General features: G+C 36.2%; 1 protein-coding gene across 4 annotated transcripts in view; it reads left to right on the top strand.

Moving 5' to 3' along the window:
* OSBPL8 (oxysterol binding protein like 8) overlaps positions 1-19,180 on the top strand; it is a 164,427-nt gene that overhangs the window by 118,532 nt on the left and 26,715 nt on the right. For all 4 annotated transcript variants that reach the window (XM_065934119.1, XM_065934118.1, XM_065934121.1 and 1 more), the window contains 7 exons: positions 6,682-6,759; positions 8,498-8,599; positions 9,812-10,015; positions 11,437-11,521; positions 13,102-13,273; positions 15,868-16,105; positions 16,662-16,846. In XM_065934119.1, the coding sequence (XP_065790191.1) occupies positions 6,682-6,759; positions 8,498-8,599; positions 9,812-10,015; positions 11,437-11,521; positions 13,102-13,273; positions 15,868-16,105; positions 16,662-16,846 (1,064 nt within the window). The remainder of the gene's footprint in view (positions 1-6,681; positions 6,760-8,497; positions 8,600-9,811; positions 10,016-11,436; positions 11,522-13,101; positions 13,274-15,867; positions 16,106-16,661; positions 16,847-19,180) is intronic.

Below are 19,180 nucleotides of genomic sequence, written 5' to 3'. Positions count from 1 at the left end.
AGAAATACATGAGAAATACCTTTATCATTTCATATAAGATGCGTGATTAACAAGGAGATAGTTTATCTTGGTTCTGCCATGGTTAGAAATGCAGTGAAATTTATGGAATTTTAAAGACCCATTTCAAGCAGTTAATACCAGCATTGGTGAATGTATGTTATATTGGTATTCCTACTCAGAAACCTAAACTCCAGACCTACCTACCACAGCCGCCTAGTCTCTAAACAGGAGAATGAGGGGAGGAACCAGAAGGGTTGGGAGGACAGGGAGCCTGGAGAGGGAAGCAGTGCGGATTAATAAAAAATAAGGAAACTAGACTGCACCTCAAGTATAATAGCACCGAATTGTATATGAACTTTAAGTAAAATTAGAAATTTGGATCCTCAGTTGCACAAGCCACATCTCAATAACTCATTAGCCATATGTGGCTGGTGGCTACCATATTGAACCACTCAGATATAGAATATTTCTGTTATTCAGAAAGTTCTACTGGACACCAAGCCCGCGCTACTTTAAGGTAAAAAAATGTGAGTTTGAATCTTGATTCTCATATATTGCCTATGACTTCTTAGATGCTGATTACAATGATATTAATAACTAGTTTGTATTAAGAGCTTGCCAAGTGTCATTTTAACTCTCTTAACCATACTAGAAGACAGGTATTATTGGCCCCATGTTATAAATGAAACTTAGAGAAGTTAGATAGCTCTCCAAGGGTCAAAGTGTTAGAGCTGGAATTCACAGTGGCTTCAGTTTTCTTCTCTGTACAAAGGAGATAAAATCTAACTCACATTGTGATGCTGTAAGTGCCTGACAAAGTACCTGGTTAATAATAGGTGTTCGAGAACTCATTTTTCTTCCTTTGAATAAAGAACTACAGTGAATGAATGGGCTGCTTGGTGTGGCAGCTATTTAGTGTAAGTAAAATTGTGCTCGTCCTGTTATTTTCCAAGAGCTGAATCTTACTGATTCTTAATCTCAGTTTATTCTGTTAGCTTAAGAGATACAGTCACTAGCTTGTCCTTAAATAGTTTAACATATATTCTGCTGTGTTACTTTTCAGAAGAATCCTAAAATTTATGCACTTATATCAAGCCTTATTCTCATGGAATTATGAAGATTTTGTTGTTACCTAAGAAACTTTGGAAAACAAAATCTTGTTATTTCTTCTATGATTGATCTGTATAACTGAGGCCATTAAATAATTTTAACTTATACTTTTATGAATTTGATGCAAAAGTATCAATACTGTCATTTAGGTCATTGAGTTTGCAGTTGTGTTATTTCTTAAAAATGCATAATTGAGACCAATAGGCACAATCCTTCTTTACCTCAGCCCCCACCATTTTAGAAATAAAAGCAGTTCCTGTTTCTTATGCATCCTGTAAATGAGTGAATTGAAGAAGGCAGTTAATCAGATCATCTCATCTTCCTTTTAGCATTTTTAAATAAATTTTTAATTCTCTCTCTCAATGAAAGGAATTGCCAGCATAAATAATATTTCTAGTGGGATAAAAGGAATCCTATTACATGGATAAGGAGTTTCTGAGATGAGATCTCTTGACTTGATTCTCCAGTCATCAGTCTCCTTGCCTGTAGGTTTGCTAAGTCATCTATCACTTGCTGTAAAAAAATATGTTTACTTGGACATTAAAAAAAAAAAAAACTTTCCAAATCAAAATATCTGATAGAATCATAGTAACATCATTGTTGCTGTTATTCCTTATGTCTACAGTATTTTAGTTTTCAAAGCAAGTTGAAAGTGTTCTAGTTTTGTTAATGTTCCATTTATCTGGAGATTACATTTTTGTGAACACTTGCAATCTAGGAGATAGTCACAAATCTGAAGCACAATATATATCAAGTACTGTGTTAAACACATCATGCACACTGCCTCATTACCCAAAGCAGCCCTGTCAGTTAGTAGGAATATCCTTATTTTATAAATAAGGCAGTGAAGACTGGAAGAGAATATCTTCCCATAGTCAAACAGCCCATTAGGTGTCATCATTAAGACAGTGGTCAGTAAGGTTATCAAAGAAGGACACTTAGTTTAATAAAATACTTCCAATAAAAACAATTTATGATTCTTGATATTTAAAAGGTAACTTGTTGATTCATGAGACTTAGTATTATGTTAAAAAGAATATAGAACTTGGTCACTGGATTTCTTTTCTTTCCCCAAAACTAGCTACACTGTATGGCGGGATTTCTTGAAGTATGTGCACTGTAATTTAGCAAGCTCTTGTTATAGCCATTTGGCCAACTGGTCCTTTAGATAATAGAATCATTTAGGAATCTCCAAGCCAATCTTGTCATGTCTAGGGAAATAGATTTCCTGTTGTTCATAAAGATAAGTCTTAAATCTGAGTCTAAGATTCTGTATGAATAGTGGTAAAAAGATGAGCAATGAGTGTAGTGAGAGGTCTAAGAGCACGAGACCGAGGACGAGGCATGCTGGAGTGAAATCCCAGCTCATCTGTTTACGGCTCTGTGACCTTGGAAAGTTATTTAATCTGTCGGTCTTAGTTTCCTAGTCAGCAGCAGAAGAAACTACTACTGTCCCATAAGGTGGCTGTGAGGAGTACAAGAGGCAGAACACAGAAAGTACTTATTATAGCACTTGGTAAAGAGTCAAACAACCATTCATTTTCACCAACTTTTAACTTAATACCATGGAAATTCTTTACTTAATAATATCGAAGAAATACATTATAATATACATTTTCCTATTAAGCTGTGGGAAATAGAAACTGTTATATTCCTCTGACAGTAGCTGTGTCATCTTTGAGTTCCCAGCAGCAAGCAGAGGACAGAGACCTGTTTGGCTTGATGACTTTTGTGAAATGGTTTTGATATCACAGTGTATCTTGTCATCATGAAAGTAAGCCATGTGATGTTTCAAGTGTAGTTCTCAAAGGAGTAACTTTAACAAAAATTTAATTAGGTTAATCCCCACCTTCTACATTGAGTGTAGTTTGCAGTTCCCTTTCATTTCAGCCACTTATTTTACCATCAGCATAATAATTTGCATTTTGTACTAAATAGCAGAGGCATTTTTAAAAGAGATGAACTGCAAATGCTAGTTTCATTTTGATAATTCTGAAGGGATTCATTGAGCCCTTTCTTTACAGAAGTAAAGCCCTTGCTTTACTTCAGTTGTGTCCAACTCTTTGCAACGTTACGGCCCATAGCCTGCAAGGCTTCTCTGTCCCTAGGATCCTCCAGACAAGAATACTGGAGTGACTTGCCATGCCCTTCTCCAGGGGTTCTTCCTGACCCAGGGATCAAACCCAGGTCTCTTAAGTCTCCTGCATTAGCAAGTGGGTTCTTACCACTAGCGCCACCTGCAAAGCCCAAATTACCCCAGATGATATCTGGCTGCAGTTGTTGAATAAGCACGGTCCCTGTATTCATGGATCTTAAAATTGAGTGAGGGACTACTATTCAACATAGTTTTGGAAGTTTTAGCCACAGCAATCAGAGCAGAAAAAGAAGTAAAAGGAATCCAGATAGGAGAAGAAGTGGTGAAACTCTCACTGTTCGCAGATGACATGATCCTCTACATAGAAAACCCTAAAGACTCTACCAGAAAATTACTAGAGCTAATCAATGAATATAGTAAAGTTGCAGGATATAAAATTAACACACAGAAATCCCTTGCATTCCTATACACTAACAATGAGAAAACAGAAAGAGAAATTAAGGAAACAATACCATTCACCATTGCAACAAAAAGAATAAAATACTTAGGAGGATATCTACCTAAAGAAACAAAAGACCTATACATAGAAAACTATAAAACACCTCTGAAAGAAATCTAAGAGAACACAAGTAGATGGACACATGTTCATGGACTGGAAGAATCAATATTGTGAAAATGAGTATACTACCCAAAGCAATCTATAGATTCAATGCAATCCCTATCAAGCTACCAACGGTATTTTTCACAGAACTAGAACAAATAATTTCACAATTTGTATGGAAATACAAAAAACCTTGAATAGCCAAAGCAATCTTAAGAAAGAAGAATGGAACTGGAGGAATCAACCTGCCTGACTTCAGGCTCTACTACAAAGCCACAGTCATCAAGACAGTATGGTACTGGCACAAAGAGAGAAATATAGATCAATGGATCAAAATAGAAAGCCCAGAGATAAATCCACGTACCTATGGACACCTTATCTTCGACAAAAGAGGCAAGAATGTACAATGGAAAAAAGACAGCCTCTTTAACAAGTGGTGCTGGGAAAACTGGTCAACCACTTGTCAAAGAATGAAACTAGAGCACTTTCTAACACCATACACAAAAATAAACTCAAAATGGATGAAAGATCTAAATGTAAGACCAGAAACTATAAAACTCCTAAAGGAGAACATAGGCAAAACACTCTCCGACATAAATCACAGCAAGATCCTCTATGACCCACCTCCCAGAATATTGGAAATGAAAGCAAAAATAAACAAATGGGACCTAATGAAACTTAAAAACTTTTGCACAACAAAGGAAACCATAAGCAAGGTGAAAAGACAGCCTGCAGAATGGGAGAAAATAATAGCAAAAGAAGAAACAGACAAAGGATTAATCTTAAAAATATAAAAGCAACTCCTGCAGCTCAATTCCAGAAAAATAAATGACCCAATCAAACAATGGGCCAAAGAACTAAACAGACATTTCTCCAAAGAAGACATACAGATGGCTAACAAACACATAAAAAGATGCTCAAACATCACTCATGATCAGAGAAATGCAAATCAAAACCACAATGAGGTACCATTACACGCCAATGGCTGCTATCCAAAAGTCTACAAGCAATAAATGCTGGAGAGGGTGTGGAGAAAAGGGAACCCTCTTACGCTGTTGGTGGGAATGCAAACTAGTACACTATGGAGAACAGTGTGGAGATTCCTTAAAAAACTGGAAATAGAACTGCCATATGACCCAGCAATCCCACTCCTGGGCATACACATCGAGAAAACCAGAATTGAAAGAGACACGTGTAACCCAGTGTTCATCACAGCACTGTTTATAATAGCCAGGACATGGAGCAACCCAGATGCTCATCAGCAGACAAATGGATGAGAAAGCTGTGTACATATACACAATGAAATATTACTCGGCCATTAAAAAGAATTCATTTGAATCAGTTCTAATGAGATGGATGAAACTGGAACCCATTATACAGAGTGAAGTAAGCCAGAAAGATAAACACCAATACAGTATACTAACGCATATATATGAAATTTAGAAAGATGGTAACGATAACCCTATATGCAAGACAGAAAAAGAGACACAGATGTATAGAACAGACTTTTGGACTCTTTGGGAGAAGGTGAGGGTGGGATGATCTGAGAGAACAGCATCGAAACATGTATATTATCAAGTGTGAAACAGATTGCCAGTCCAGGTTGGATGGATGAGACAAGTGCTCGGGGCTGGTGCACTGGGATGACCCAGAGGGATGGGATGGGGAGAAAGGTGGGAGTGGGGTTGAGGATGGGAAACACATGTAAATCCATGGCTGATTCATGCCAGTGTATGGCAGGAACCACTACAATATTGTAAAGTAATTAGCCTCCAACTAATAAAAATAAGTGAAAAAAAATTATTTAAAAAAATTGCGTGAGGGAGTTTATTTCTCAATGTTCTTCCTCCTTGATCACATCTAGTGATATTATGCAGATCTGGCCATTTTAAACACTTGAAAGCTACCATTTAAATCAAGTTCCGTATACTTTTTTGGCCCTAGGAGTAATTCTGTGAACTTGAAGTACCTTCTCACATGTCTAAGAATAGATAAAAATTAAATTCATAGGACAGTGAAGGAATATGTTCGATTTTATTGTTCCAGTATTTATAGAGGCAGCTTTTAGTTTTATAGTCTTCTACTCTGATAGAAGAAAGTAGTCTCTGAAAGAGGACTGGATTAAGAGCACTAGGTTCTGATCCCTGCTATTGATTGATTATTTAGAAAATCAATGTCTATGAACCTCCCTTTCATGATTTGTAAAATGGAGATAAAACCACTTGTTATGCCTGTTTTTCAAGATTCGTATAAGGATCAAATTGAAATATCAAGTACAAGCAAAATCAGGAAACAAGTTTGAGACATTAATATTTATTTTTTGAGGCACTGGATAGTTAGGAAGAAGTGCTGGGATTATTGTTTTTTAAACACTATACAAATTAGGGTATTTCAGTACTAGTTTCTGAAGATGTTTGTATTTACTCCCTTTGGAGAAGCAGTAGTAACAGGGCAGTGTTTGCAGCAATTTGCCAGTTTTTTGGTTTTTAGAATATTTCAGTCTAAAAAATTACTGCTTTGGATATGTTTGTCCTAAGGATTATTTTGTATAAAATAATTATATTCTTTAGAAGTACTCTGAAAAATAGAATGCAGAGATTTTCAAATGATCTTGTTTAACCTTACTTTGTATGCTGATTTATTGACATTTTTATTTTTGTGTTTCTGTGGCTTTAATGTGGGTTAGTTTTCAAACCCAAATACTGTATAAGAAAAATCAGTATTTGAAAATTGTTACTTGCCAAAATCACAGTAATGAATGGGAGGAAGGTCACAAACACAGTTGGAACCTCAGTTTTATGTACTGTGTGTATGTGGAGAGTAAGTGACAGTTTTAACTATTATTTCTCTTTTCTTCATGTCTGTGTGATTTCAGTCTGAATCTAAACTTTATAATGGCTCAGAGAAAGACAGTTCAGCTTCAAGCAAGCTTACAAAAAAGGAATCTCTCAAGGTTAGTTTCCACAGTTATTTTATAACTAATGTTACGCTTTACCTGTGCTTTTGAAAGTAGACTAGTAAGAAAAAGAAAGAAGTATTTGTGGTCCTAAAGGAAAAAAAAGTGTTAATGTTTGCATGGCACTCTGGAGTCAGCTAAAAGGGCTTTCTGATGACCGTCCCAGCGCTGCTCTGCCCTCAGCTGGGAGCGGGGCTGAGGACTGGGTGTCTCTGCACAGTTGTGCCTGAGTGCATCACTGTGTTATGGAACGCCTATTGGGAAGTACTGACTGCTAGGTCATGGGCTGAATTTGGTCCACAGGTAGACACATTTTATTTGACCTACACAATGGTTTAAAAATTTTAGCCAACAATTACAGGTCCAGGTTTCTAGCTTCCCTTAAGAAATAGCTAATACTGGGCTTGCCTTCTAGAATGGCCACAGGCCCTGGAGCTTAAGGAGCTTTCTGATTGAGTCTTGATTCCCATGCAGTCTGTTTTGCCACCTCCGCCTCTTTTCCATATCTGATCCCATATGCATTTATATTTACAATCATGTATTAAATCTGTTAGTTCACTTATGCACATTAATAAAGACCAAAGTCTAAATTTTTTTGATTATGTAATTATTAAAATTTTGTTGTGTGTATGTAGTCTCTTTACCATTAAGTGAAACTAGGAAAATTCTGTGTTTTACTTTAAGAAAAATCACTGATAGGTTGTCTTCTTCTGTTCATAAGCAACACAAAGTAATAAATAATAAAATTGCTCCACTGCTGCTTTCCCAGATTATCTCAGAAGTGACTTATGAAGGGTAAAACTTTGATAATTTGAATGTATTAATTTCACTGTTGTGATTTCTTAATTATTTATATCTTATGTATTAGTGTCAGGAAAGAGAGCAAGATTGCCAGTCCTAAATAGTTATAGCATTGTTTGTGGTATGAAACACTGATGACAGAGTAGACTACCGTCAGTAAGAGAGTGTATTAAGAAAACTTAGAGAAGCAGTGCGGCGTGGTGGCTCAGACGTGTCTTTTAGAGCCGGCCTGCCTCTGTCTGAATCCCGCTCTGTGACTGACTTAGCGGCGTGATACCGAGCAGTTTGCTCTCTGTGTATCACGTTCTCATCTGTAGAAAAAGGATAATTACAGTCCTACCGCCCGAGGTTGTTGTGAGTATCTGTGAGTATTAAATGTGGTAACACATGTGAAGTGCTTGCAGTAGTGACTGGCACACAGGTGTCCAGGAAACGTTACCTCTTATTGTGCTGGTCATAGTGAGAATCCTTTGGAGCAGTTGAAAGAATGAGGTAGGCAAGGAATGGAAGTAGAGTTGAAATACTCCAAGAAATATTGGAGAACCTTTTTTTATGTGTTAGAAAAAGCAAAAGCAAACATAAAAGCTATGTATTTGAAAATACCTGAGTGCATGGTGTTTCCTGAACGTTATAGTGTTTTCCTGAAGGTTAACAGAGATCAATTCTGGGGATCAGAATAGGAGAGGGTATATTAAAAATGGCTTTTAGCTTTTGTTGTTTGAAATTTTTATGATGAATTCATACTCGTGTATTATGTAACTTTAAAAAGGTAAAATTCTTTAAAAAAAAATAAAGCTCTTCTGTCCTAAGATGCTAGAATTCTAAAATTTTATTTTACAGTGTAAAGTTTTCACATTCCATAAAGTTAAAAACTTGAAAAGAAATTGTCTGTTTCTAAAGAATTTTTTATTTTTCTATTATTTCTGTAAAATAGGTACAAAAGAAGAATTACCGAGAAGAAAAGAAAAGAGCCACGAAGGAGTTACTCAGTACAATCACAGATCCTTCTGTTATTGTTATGGCTGATTGGTTGAAGGTCAGTTTGTATTGTCTTGAATTCAAATTGCTGGATACTTACCAGCTGGCATAGGAAAGCCCAGAATGCACCTGCCTAAAAGCCTGTGAGACAAAAACAACTCTAGGATGATTTTTTTCACTGACGAAGAAGCCATTAATTGCATCCCAGAAGATCTGTGTTCCAGTCTTAATGGAGAGAAGGAACCTTAATGTTGGCTCTCTTGACAGTAACATCAATATGAATAGCAGTGCTTTTAAAAAAGCTTTTTGATATATGTGACAGGATATAGTCTAATCAATGTGAAGTGAAGAAATATTCTGTTTGCTGTTCAAATTCTCATTTATTATGATTGTAGACTTGGTGTCTATGCATTTTAGTGAAAATATGAGACCAAGTTAGTGTAAAAGTTGTCATTGAAAAGCTTTAATTTTCAGAAAAACATGCATATTACTATTTCCATATCTTATTCTTTTAGCCTCTGGTTATTCCTACTTATTTTTATTTCCATTTCTATCATCCTAGTCACTATTCTCTGTATCACTGTTATTTGTAGGATATTTAGTAGGATTTTTTTAGACTAATGCTAACTTTGAGAATGGTCTTGAAAGACCCAGATTCCCAGAAAATTTCAGTACCCGCTTTCACCTAAAAATCACCCCAGGCCTGAAAAGCTTTTCTCTTTCTCCAAGGATTGGTACAGCCTTCAAACTAAAATCTTGGCGAGATCTGTCATGGAAGTTCTCTTACTAAAACGGGAGTCTAGTGATAGTTTCTGTGATAGTGCAGGTAATACTGAGGTCTTCTTGCATGTTATTCTGAAAACACCTTTGGACTTACATTGGCTCTACTTACTAAGTCTTTAAGCTCCAGATCTTGGTACTAGGAAAGTATATTTTACACTTGATCTTAGCCAAAAGGCCAAGAAGCAATGGAAAGTATATTTTAATGGCCCCTGACCTGGCCAGGAAGGATAGGATTATTTTGAAACTGTTGATGCGATGCAGTCTCCCACTAGAATTTAAATTCCTTAGAAATAGTAGTCATGCTGTTTTCACATTTATTTGCAGTGCTGGCTAATTAGTAACTTAACAAATATACATCTAGTGAATTTAATGTGTACATTTTTTGAAAATTTTAGATTAAAACACCCTGTTTGCCTCTATTCCTTTAGTATCTTGTAAAGCAGAAAAACAGACCTTTATTTCTTAAAATAAACTTATCTTTTTGTAGATCCGTGGTACCTTAAAGAGCTGGACCAAACTGTGGTGTGTGTTGAAACCCGGTGTGCTGCTGATCTATAAAACCCAGAAAAATGGTCAGTGGGTAGGAACAGTCCTTCTGAATGCCTGTGAGATCATTGAACGTCCATCAAAAAAGGATGGCTTTTGTTTTAAACTTTTCCATCCTTTGGAGCAGTCTATTTGGGCAGTGAAGGTGAGTAAGCACTTGTTACACAGGTAAAAAGTAAAGATGACAATCTCTAAGTAGAACTGAACTAAATCAGTGAGTGAGTGGTTAATGGTTGCTGTCCTCTGCTAGAACTCTGTTTCTGTCTTCAGTTACATTGTTCCTGGTTCTGTCCCTACCCACAATGAAATGTGCACCAAAATGCTTAGTTTATTTTACCTTTAAGATCTAACTTAAAAATTTCTCCAGAAAATGTTTCCCAAATTTATGTTGTACCCTATTATCTCGTTTGTGGGATTGTTTGTACTAATTTTTTAGTTTGCAGTTACTAGCTTTGCTTTGTGATATTGTATGTGGTTTACTGTGACTGTTTTTCTCTTGATCAATTTGTCAGATTCCCTAGAATTGAAGCTGCCATTTCTTTTGGTGGTATTTCCTATAGTGATGTAAACTTGTGACTAGAAGCCTGTAAACAGAAGTGGTCTTATTTACTCTTGAGAGGCAGCTTTCTGGGAAGATGGAGCTCAAATGCTTTTATAACTAATAAGCATGACTCTGGTCATTTCTATGAATAGGAACAATAATGTTTATAAACTTCTACTTTGTGTCAGGGACTCTTTTCAGCATGCTATATGGAATCTTTTCTTAAATTCTCCTACTTGTAAGGAGGATACAAATTTCTCCTATTACCTAGATAAAGAAATTGAGGCATAAAGAAGTTACTTAAGTAATTTTTCTAGTATGGAGTCATCCTAGATTGAAAACCAGGGAGTTTGACTCATGGTCCTACTCTATAGTGGTTCTAGGAACTGGACCATAAATTATAAAGCCATTTGAAAACACCCGGGGGTGCTGTAGGATTTGTTGAAATCATATTGATTTGTTTCTACTTTTTTCATTTTGAATGTTCCTTCTTACTTCCTGATGTATATGCTTCTTAAAATCCATTTTATTCTTTGATCTAGCAACTTAAAAGAAAGATTATTTTTCCCTGGACCTAGTAAAAGTTCATTTCTCTCTTTCCTATATTTCCAGCTGTTTCTTTAGGCTTCCAGAAATTTAGTATTTCTTAGCTAGCAGTTTTTGTAGTGTGGAAATTCTCCATTAAATTAAAATTTTGTCTAGTATGTTAAATTTTAGGCTTTAATATATAAACCATCTGCTTTAACCCGTAAACCATCCATATAGATTCCATATAGTAGTATCTGCAGAGATAATATTAAGTATTAACTATAAATTCAGTTTTCTGGTAAGGAAGTTAAGTTTGGTGGAAGAGGAAAGCTTTCCTGATTAGTTGACATTTGCTCTCAAGAAGCATGAAATTAACCCTTGCTTGCTTTTAAAAATTATAATCCATGCCTTACTTAGTTTATTACAGGTAATAATAAATATAAAGTTGAGATCTCATAATACTATACACCATTTATTTTGGTATTTTGCTTTTTAAGGGTCCAAAAGGTGAAGCAGTTGGATCCATAACTCAGCCCTTACCTAGCAGTTATTTGATCATCCGAGCCACTTCAGAGTCAGACGGTAAATAGAAATAATGGGCTGGATTTTGATCCTCATTTTTAAGGGTTTATTTCATATATGACTGTGTTTTCCTTTGGGAAATTTGTCTTTAGTATGGAATTTCAGTAAAGGTATTATAATCATAAATTATTTAGAACACTAAATATTTATATCATCAACTTGGTTGACAAACAGGGAAATCTGATAGAAAGGAAGTGTTGTATAACTGAATGATAAATTAGCAGCCTGGAGTTTCTACTTCATCTTTCATGACATATCAACACTCTTTTGACTTGGTTAGTGTTCTCTGTGGTAATGCATTGTTTTGTCGTTTTAGAAGTACATTTAGTACTGTTTATATTTTATCATTAAATATTAACATGAGACACCACGTGCATTATTTTTCTTTACATAAGACACTCAAATGCAAACTTGTCTTATGTACTTATTACTTAATATTTACTTCCTGAGACAAACATAGGGAGGGTGTAACTTATATGAATGCAAGGTATCTTTAAAACCTTAATAACTGGTAATGGATTTTTTTCCCCTAACTTTTATGTATTATAGTTTAGACCATCTTAGCTTAGGAAGTCATGTAACCTTCTAAAATTTCCTTTTACTAGATGATTATTTTTTAAATTAAAATATCATATGCATGCATTTTCATTATGAAAATGATTTATTTGGCTGATTTTTTAGCATATCTTGAAACAAATATATATGACTTCTCAGATCAATTAACATTTTTTTCTGCTAATACTGTTCTGAATTTTAATTTCAAAAGTAGTTTGTAGGAGAGGAGGACTAAATTGGGAGTTTGGGGTCGACATGTACATACTCCTGTATTTAAAATGGATAACCAAAAAAAAAAAAAAAGAAAATGGATAATAAACAAGGACCTACTGAATAGCACAGGGAACTCTGCTCAACATTCTGTAATAACCTAAATGGGAAAGGTTTTGAAACAGAATAGATATTTGTATATGTAGAGCAGAATCACTTTGTTGTATACCACCAGCACAATATTGTAAATCAACTCTAGTCCAATATAAAATAAAATTTTTAAAAATATATATAGTCAACCACACATTAAAAAATTAAGTTGTTAATGTTTCTCCTGACTAATATGACAATAACATTATTTGTACAGGCATTTTTCTGACTTAAAATTGAGGTGCTAAACCTGGGATAGATGTCTTATCAACAAGAAAATATTATTTTAGTTTGTTTCCTAGTAGAAACATAATTCTTAGTTATATTTTATGTACTTTTTTGGTACCTTCAAATTATACTATGTGTTAACATTGGAAGCTTTTAAAAATTAAGTACACTTATTTTAGATTAAGTGTATTTCCTAATGTGCATTAATGCTATTTATTTACCAGTGGTTTCTAGATATTTAGCATGCAAAAAGCATTTATTATACTGAAAAAAACTGCATTAAGAAATCCTGGAAGGACTTTATATGCGAACTAGCTTTTACAGTGCATGATTCTGAGAGAAATAGTATGTTCAAAAGTTAACTATGATAAATTATGTTGGATGTTAGTTTTTCTAGTTCCTTGAGTTACAGTGCTTTTGAATCTGCATTCTTCTAGGAAGGTGCTGGATGGATGCTCTGGAGTTGGCTTTGAAATGTTCTAGTCTTCTTAAACGTACAATGATCAGGGAAGGAAAAGAACATGACCTGAGCATCTCATCAGAGAGCACACATGTGACTTTGTATGGCTTATTACGTGCTAACAATCTCCACAGTGGTGACAATTTCCAGTAAGTAGATATTGCCACTAACATGGTGATTATTTTCAAGACTGTGCTATTCACTAGGTCCGTTGGCAGGCCGAGAATTCTGTGCTATAGTTAGGACTGAAGCCTGTCTGCTTTAAACCCTCTGTGCGCTTGCTCAGTCACCCAGTCGTGTCTGACCCTCTGCAATCCCACGGACCGCAGCCTGCCAGGCTCCTCTGTCCATGGAATTTTCCAGGCAAGAATACTGGAGTTGGTTACCATTTCCTACTCCATTAAACCCCTGTGGCCTGGTTTAAAATTTGTTTAGTTGCTATGATGAGGTATAGAAAGTTCTTTGATTCCAGCTAATGTGAGTAACTTGTTCTTATACAACCATACTAACAATCTTGTCTTTGTGTATGGTGCTCCCTCCATTAATTAAGAACGATTTCTAGTCCTCCTTGCTTTTTTTCTATCATACTCCTGTGTTTTCTTCAAGGCCAATCTCAATCTCAAATATTATATGGGAAGCCTTTCTTGCCTCATAAAAACGAGATGTAATTCATCCTTCTATTGCTCTTCTATAGCAGTGTTTTTTTTGTTTTGTTTTAAATGGGACTTGGCTTATTCTACCTGGCGTTTGTGGAATTCTTCTGTTAAATGGTATTTCAAGTTTGAACTGTATCCTATTTTTGTTTTTTTCCCCTGAAGCATTTGTTGTAGTTAATAGTAAAAAAATTTTTCTCCAAGGAAAGAAGAGGTTCAGAGGTTTGTTGTGGTTCAGATCTCTTCTGTTGCTTCGCAAGAGAAATAGACTTCCCCTTTTCCTCCCTGGCCCCGACCCTCGGCTTCTCTGTAGTCACTTGCTCATATTGGCACTGAGGCTATTCTCCTCAAAGTTAAGCTGTTTCTCTCCTCTCTGCCCTGTAACCTGAACTGAACTTTTTTCTTCCTTTTCTTTTGACTATGTTTTTTTACTCTCTTTTAAGACTACCATTACCTGATCTTTTACATGCTTTCTTTGTAGATCTAGTAATGTAGCCTATAGTTTTATTTTTGGAAAAGGAAATGGCAACCCACTCCAGTATTCTTGCCTGCAGAATCCCATGGATAGAGGAGCCTGGCAGACTTCAGTCCATGGGGTCACAAAGAGTCGGACACACCTGAAGTGACAGCAGCGTAGCTTTATTTTATCCTAGTGTAGGAGCCTGAGTGAGGCAGGATGCGGGGGAGGGAGGTGCAGCTGATACAGGAATCTCTTCCCCTGGTATTGTTGAATACCAGGTAATCCTGAAATACTCTTATGTGGGGATCTTAAAAATTCATCTGCTTCACATATGTATTCATTAAAAAACTTTGAGCCTTTTTCTTTGTATGTAATTGGATAATGTAAATATTAGACATGTTGAAGAAGCAGTGGTTTCTGGACATATAGATGGTCAGCCAAGCATTTAAAAGCAAGCACGGGAAATCATCACATAGAAGTGATGATGAAGTCTTAAAACTGGATAGCTTGCCAAAGGGGAAGAGAGGATCAAACAAAATAAAAGAGAAAATAAAAACCACATGTGAGGGGTAAAGGAGAGACTAAATGGTAGGAAAGCAAAGGCAGAAATCTTAGACCATGTTTTTTAAAATATGTAATTGTAAAGGATAAAAAAGAAAATAGCAGGTATTCTAAAAAAATGAATTCGTATTAGGAGTTCTCTGATTGAAATCTAGATGTAGGAAGATTTTTTAAAAATAGACACTAAAATGAGAATCAAATGGAGCGTCTATGGTCTGTTACTTATCTCAACATTATTAAAGTATCAGTTATATATAATGGCACCATGTATTCATTTGTAAAGAGCTTTATAAAATTTTTATGCCAAATGAAACTCACAGGTACTTACTCAAATAAGAAATTTCTAAAAAAAAATTTGATTCTGGAAATGATTTAGTTATTTCATTTTTATGCAGATTAGCAACCCTAATCATATAAGTAAGAATAAGGTTGGGTATGGCAGCTTAACAATTTTAGACTTGAAAGTTCAATTAAGCTGAAATTTGCATTTCTAATTCTTCCTGGATTTTTTTCCCAAGGTTAAACTTATTAGTCAAGTATTAAATCAACATAATTGCCTCATAGATTTTCTCCTTTTATTGTTGAAATTATTATGAGTGAATTTGGAGACCTTTACAGGTAGAAAGTCATAATTCATTTGTGTTCACTTGAGAATCTGGTGGTCTTGACCTGAAGTTTTTTCTTTAGACCAGAAGTGATAGGTTGATTCAAACATTCAAGTGATATTTGTAAAACTAACAAAAATTCTAGCAAGAAATAGTCTAAAATTTTTGTTTTGAAAAATTTAGACCTAAAGGATAGAGAAGCAAAGAGTTCAGAGTGTCAATTTTAATATTTTTCATGTTTTAGTTTCTCTATGCCCCCATTTATCTGTGAAGTGAGAATAGTCATTTTACTTATCTCATAGGGCATTTTTACAATTAAATGATTAAAACTATATATAAAAAAACACTTAGAATGGTGTCCAGCACATAGTAAATTCTCAGTAAGTGTTACATATCATTCTTACTTATAAATTGAATATTCTTAACCTCCTTTATCCTTCCTGCTAATAATTCTTTCCCTTAAGGTTAAATGATAGTGAAATTGAACGACAGCATTTTAAGGACCAAGATATGTATTCTGATAAATCTGATAAAGAAAATGATCAAGAGCATGATGAGTCTGACAACGAGGTAATGGGGAAAAGTGAAGAAAGCGACACAGACACGTCAGAAAGGCAAGATGACTCATATATTGAGCCTGAGCCTGTTGAGCCCCTGAAGGAAACTACCTACACTGAACAGAGCCATGAAGAACTCGGAGAGGTAACAGTATGGGATTTTCAAAGATTTTTATTTTCTATGAACGTACAGATGAAATTGAAGACGTTTGTATGACCTATTGCTTATTTTCCTAAAAGAGAATAGTATTCATATAATACTTATTTTGAACAGCTAAACATATATACTCATACAAATGCCAATATAGTATATTGAATTTAAAGTTTATATTTTCTTCAGGTTTTCTTTTGAAATAAGAAACTCCTTGATATTATTGCCAGATACAAAGTAAACTGCAGGGAAGTGTGAATTTATAACTTTCTTGTTGCTAATGCATAGAAGTAAACATAGTATAGAGTATGATATTTTTTGTATTGGATTCTTTGAAAATATCATTCATTTTAGTGTCTCTTGCAACTACCCTTTTATTAAATTTTATAGCTATTGACTAATTGCCTAATGGGTTATTTTCACATTTTGAGAATGCTCGGAATAATCCTATAGTGAATTATTTTTTTCTGCATTAGCTGTCTTATCTACATACATATCTATGCGTCTGAAATAAATACAGTATTTCAGTATTTTTTGTTAATTGCAAAAGGCAGGGGAGGCGTCTCAAACAGAAACTGTGTCTGAAGAAAACAAAAGCCTCATCTGGACTTTGCTGAAACAAGTTCGTCCTGGCATGGATCTGTCCAGGGTGGTTCTGCCTACATTTATTTTGGAACCCCGTTCTTTCCTGGATAAACTTTCAGATTACTACTATCATGCAGATTTCCTGTCTGAGTAAGTAAATCCTCATTTCTTAAAAGACGCTTCATGGTTTTAGAGATTTTTCAGAGTGCTAATTTCAGTTGTTGGTTTCCCTGGTGGCTTAGACAGTAAAGTGTCTGCCCACAATGCGGGAAATGTGGGTTCAATCCCTGGGTTGGGAAGATCCCCTGAAGAAGGAAGCGGCACCCCTCTCCAGTACTCTTGCCTGGAGAATCCCATGGACGGAGGAGCCTGGTGGGCTACAGTCCATGGGTCGCAGAGTGTCAGACATGCTGTTATGCTGTACCAAAATCAAGCTCTAATGAGATCCTGTTCTCTCTTCTCCACCACTAGTTGACCTTATAAGAAGTATGTTTAATGCTCTGCTGTGATGTTTCTGTTTATGAGGTCAAATGGGGTGATCACAAGCTTGAGGAAGACAGGAATCCTGCGTCTGCCTTGACAGCACTGCCGCCACAGGCTCCCTGACCTGTGCGCTCAGCCCGCACGGGGAGGGCTGGCTGGCATTCCATGTTCTCCTCCCCTGAGCCCTCGTGCAGGTCCTGTCTCGGGGTCTCTGCTTGCGTCTGTGCATATCCTCTCTGTATGCAATAAGGCATGTGCCGCTTACTGCATCTGGAACAGCCTGCCAGTTGCTGGCTCATGGCATAAATCCCCGTTCTCTTTGTTTTTCTTCCTGCCAGCTGATCCTCGGTATAATTCTGAAAAAGGCAGGCCTAAAGGAGGTGGAGGAGGATCTGCCTGCCTCCTGCCCAGCAGTTTCTTGGAGAACCAGACTTTTCAAGGTTCCACCTGCTGCCCCCATTCCAGCAGCAGTTTCAAGACGCTGTGTTTTCTGAGATACGAGGTTCTGGCCTTGTGACCTGATTTTTAGATTCTTCATCAGTATCTGTATTCAGTTTATTAGTCCATTAGTTGCATTAATGAATGTTGCAAGGAAAAAAAGCGTAAGCTGATTCAAAGGATAACTGATAAAACTGTGGGAGATTTTTGCAAATTAAGTCAAACATGAAATGTTAAGCTCCCTAAAATAAAAAGAGTTCTTAACCAGTGAATGAAAATGGTCAATAACTTAATAGAAAAAAAAAGAGTGGAGGAAATGACCAAGCAGTTTAAAAATGAAGTATAGGAACAAGGAATTCTGCAGGCAAGAATACTGGAGTGTGTAGCCATTCCCTTCTCCAGGGGCTCTTCCTGACCCAGGTATTGGTCCCTGGTCTCTTGCGCTGCAGGCAGATTCTTAAGCCTTCCCTGGTGGTTCAAGTGGTAAAGAATCTGCCTGCAATGCATAAGACCTGGGTTCAATCCCTGGGTTAGGAAGATCCCCTGGAGAAGGGAATGACTACCCACTCCAGTATTCTCTCCTGGAGAATCCCACACACAGAGGAGCCTGGTGGGCTACAGTCCATCGGGTCTCAGAGTCAGACACAACTGAGTGACTAACAGACACAACAGAAACAAGTCCTTAAACATGTAAACTTTACTTTAAATATGAAAAGTGCAAATTCAGACCGTAGTAAGGTCTATTTTTCCATCCATCTCATTGACCAAAAATCTAAATGCTCTTATACCTCAGTTCTCCTTTCTTTTATCTAGCTAGAAACTCATTTCTCTCAGAATATGAGGCAGCTTCCTATGAATCACAATAGGTTCTTGAGAGATGCCCGTCTCCCCAGATTCAGAGATTGCACATTGGGCCGCACACTGTTGGGGAGGATGTGTGGGGTGGCTAGGCGCTCACAGACTGCCGCTGGCTCATCCAGACCTGCATGGTGCCTTTGAAGGGAACCTGGCGGTATTTGCCAAAACATGTCAGTGCATTCAGCCCTTTGGTCCAGTAATGCTGCGTCTGAGAATAACTGCTACAGACACAGCGCTACATACATAAGATGATACACGTACAAAATTGTGGCAGCAGGGCTTGAAATAGCAAAAGATTAGATAACTCGTGTCCAGCCACAGTTGACTGGTTAAGTCATGTATGGTACATCCACACTAAGGAAGAGCTCTGCAGACTGATTTAGAGGGATCGTCAGGATTTTACCTGTGTGTGTAAAAAAAATCAAAACCAAAGTACAAAAGAATGCGTTGTTTCCTCTCCCTTTTAAAGAAAAAAGCTGTATATTATATCTGCTTCTTTATGCTTTAAGAAAACTGAGTGAAAAGAAACATTTTAAAAAGAAAGTTGCCTATGGTAGATTAAGCAGGAAGAACATGGAGTGATGAGGCTTTGGCAAGACTGTATACTTTTTTATATTGCTTTGGAGTTTGAACTATGTATTCTACATGCATGTAAAGTTTTAAATAAATTTCATAATAAGAGAATTTAAAGCAAGAAGAGCACAA

This window comes from Muntiacus reevesi, chromosome 4 (assembly GCF_963930625.1).
Source record: "Muntiacus reevesi chromosome 4, mMunRee1.1, whole genome shotgun sequence".
Classification (NCBI taxonomy): domain Eukaryota; kingdom Metazoa; phylum Chordata; class Mammalia; order Artiodactyla; family Cervidae; genus Muntiacus; species Muntiacus reevesi.
Note: the sequence above shows the minus strand (reverse complement) of the source record. Positions and strands in the feature narration are given on the sequence as shown.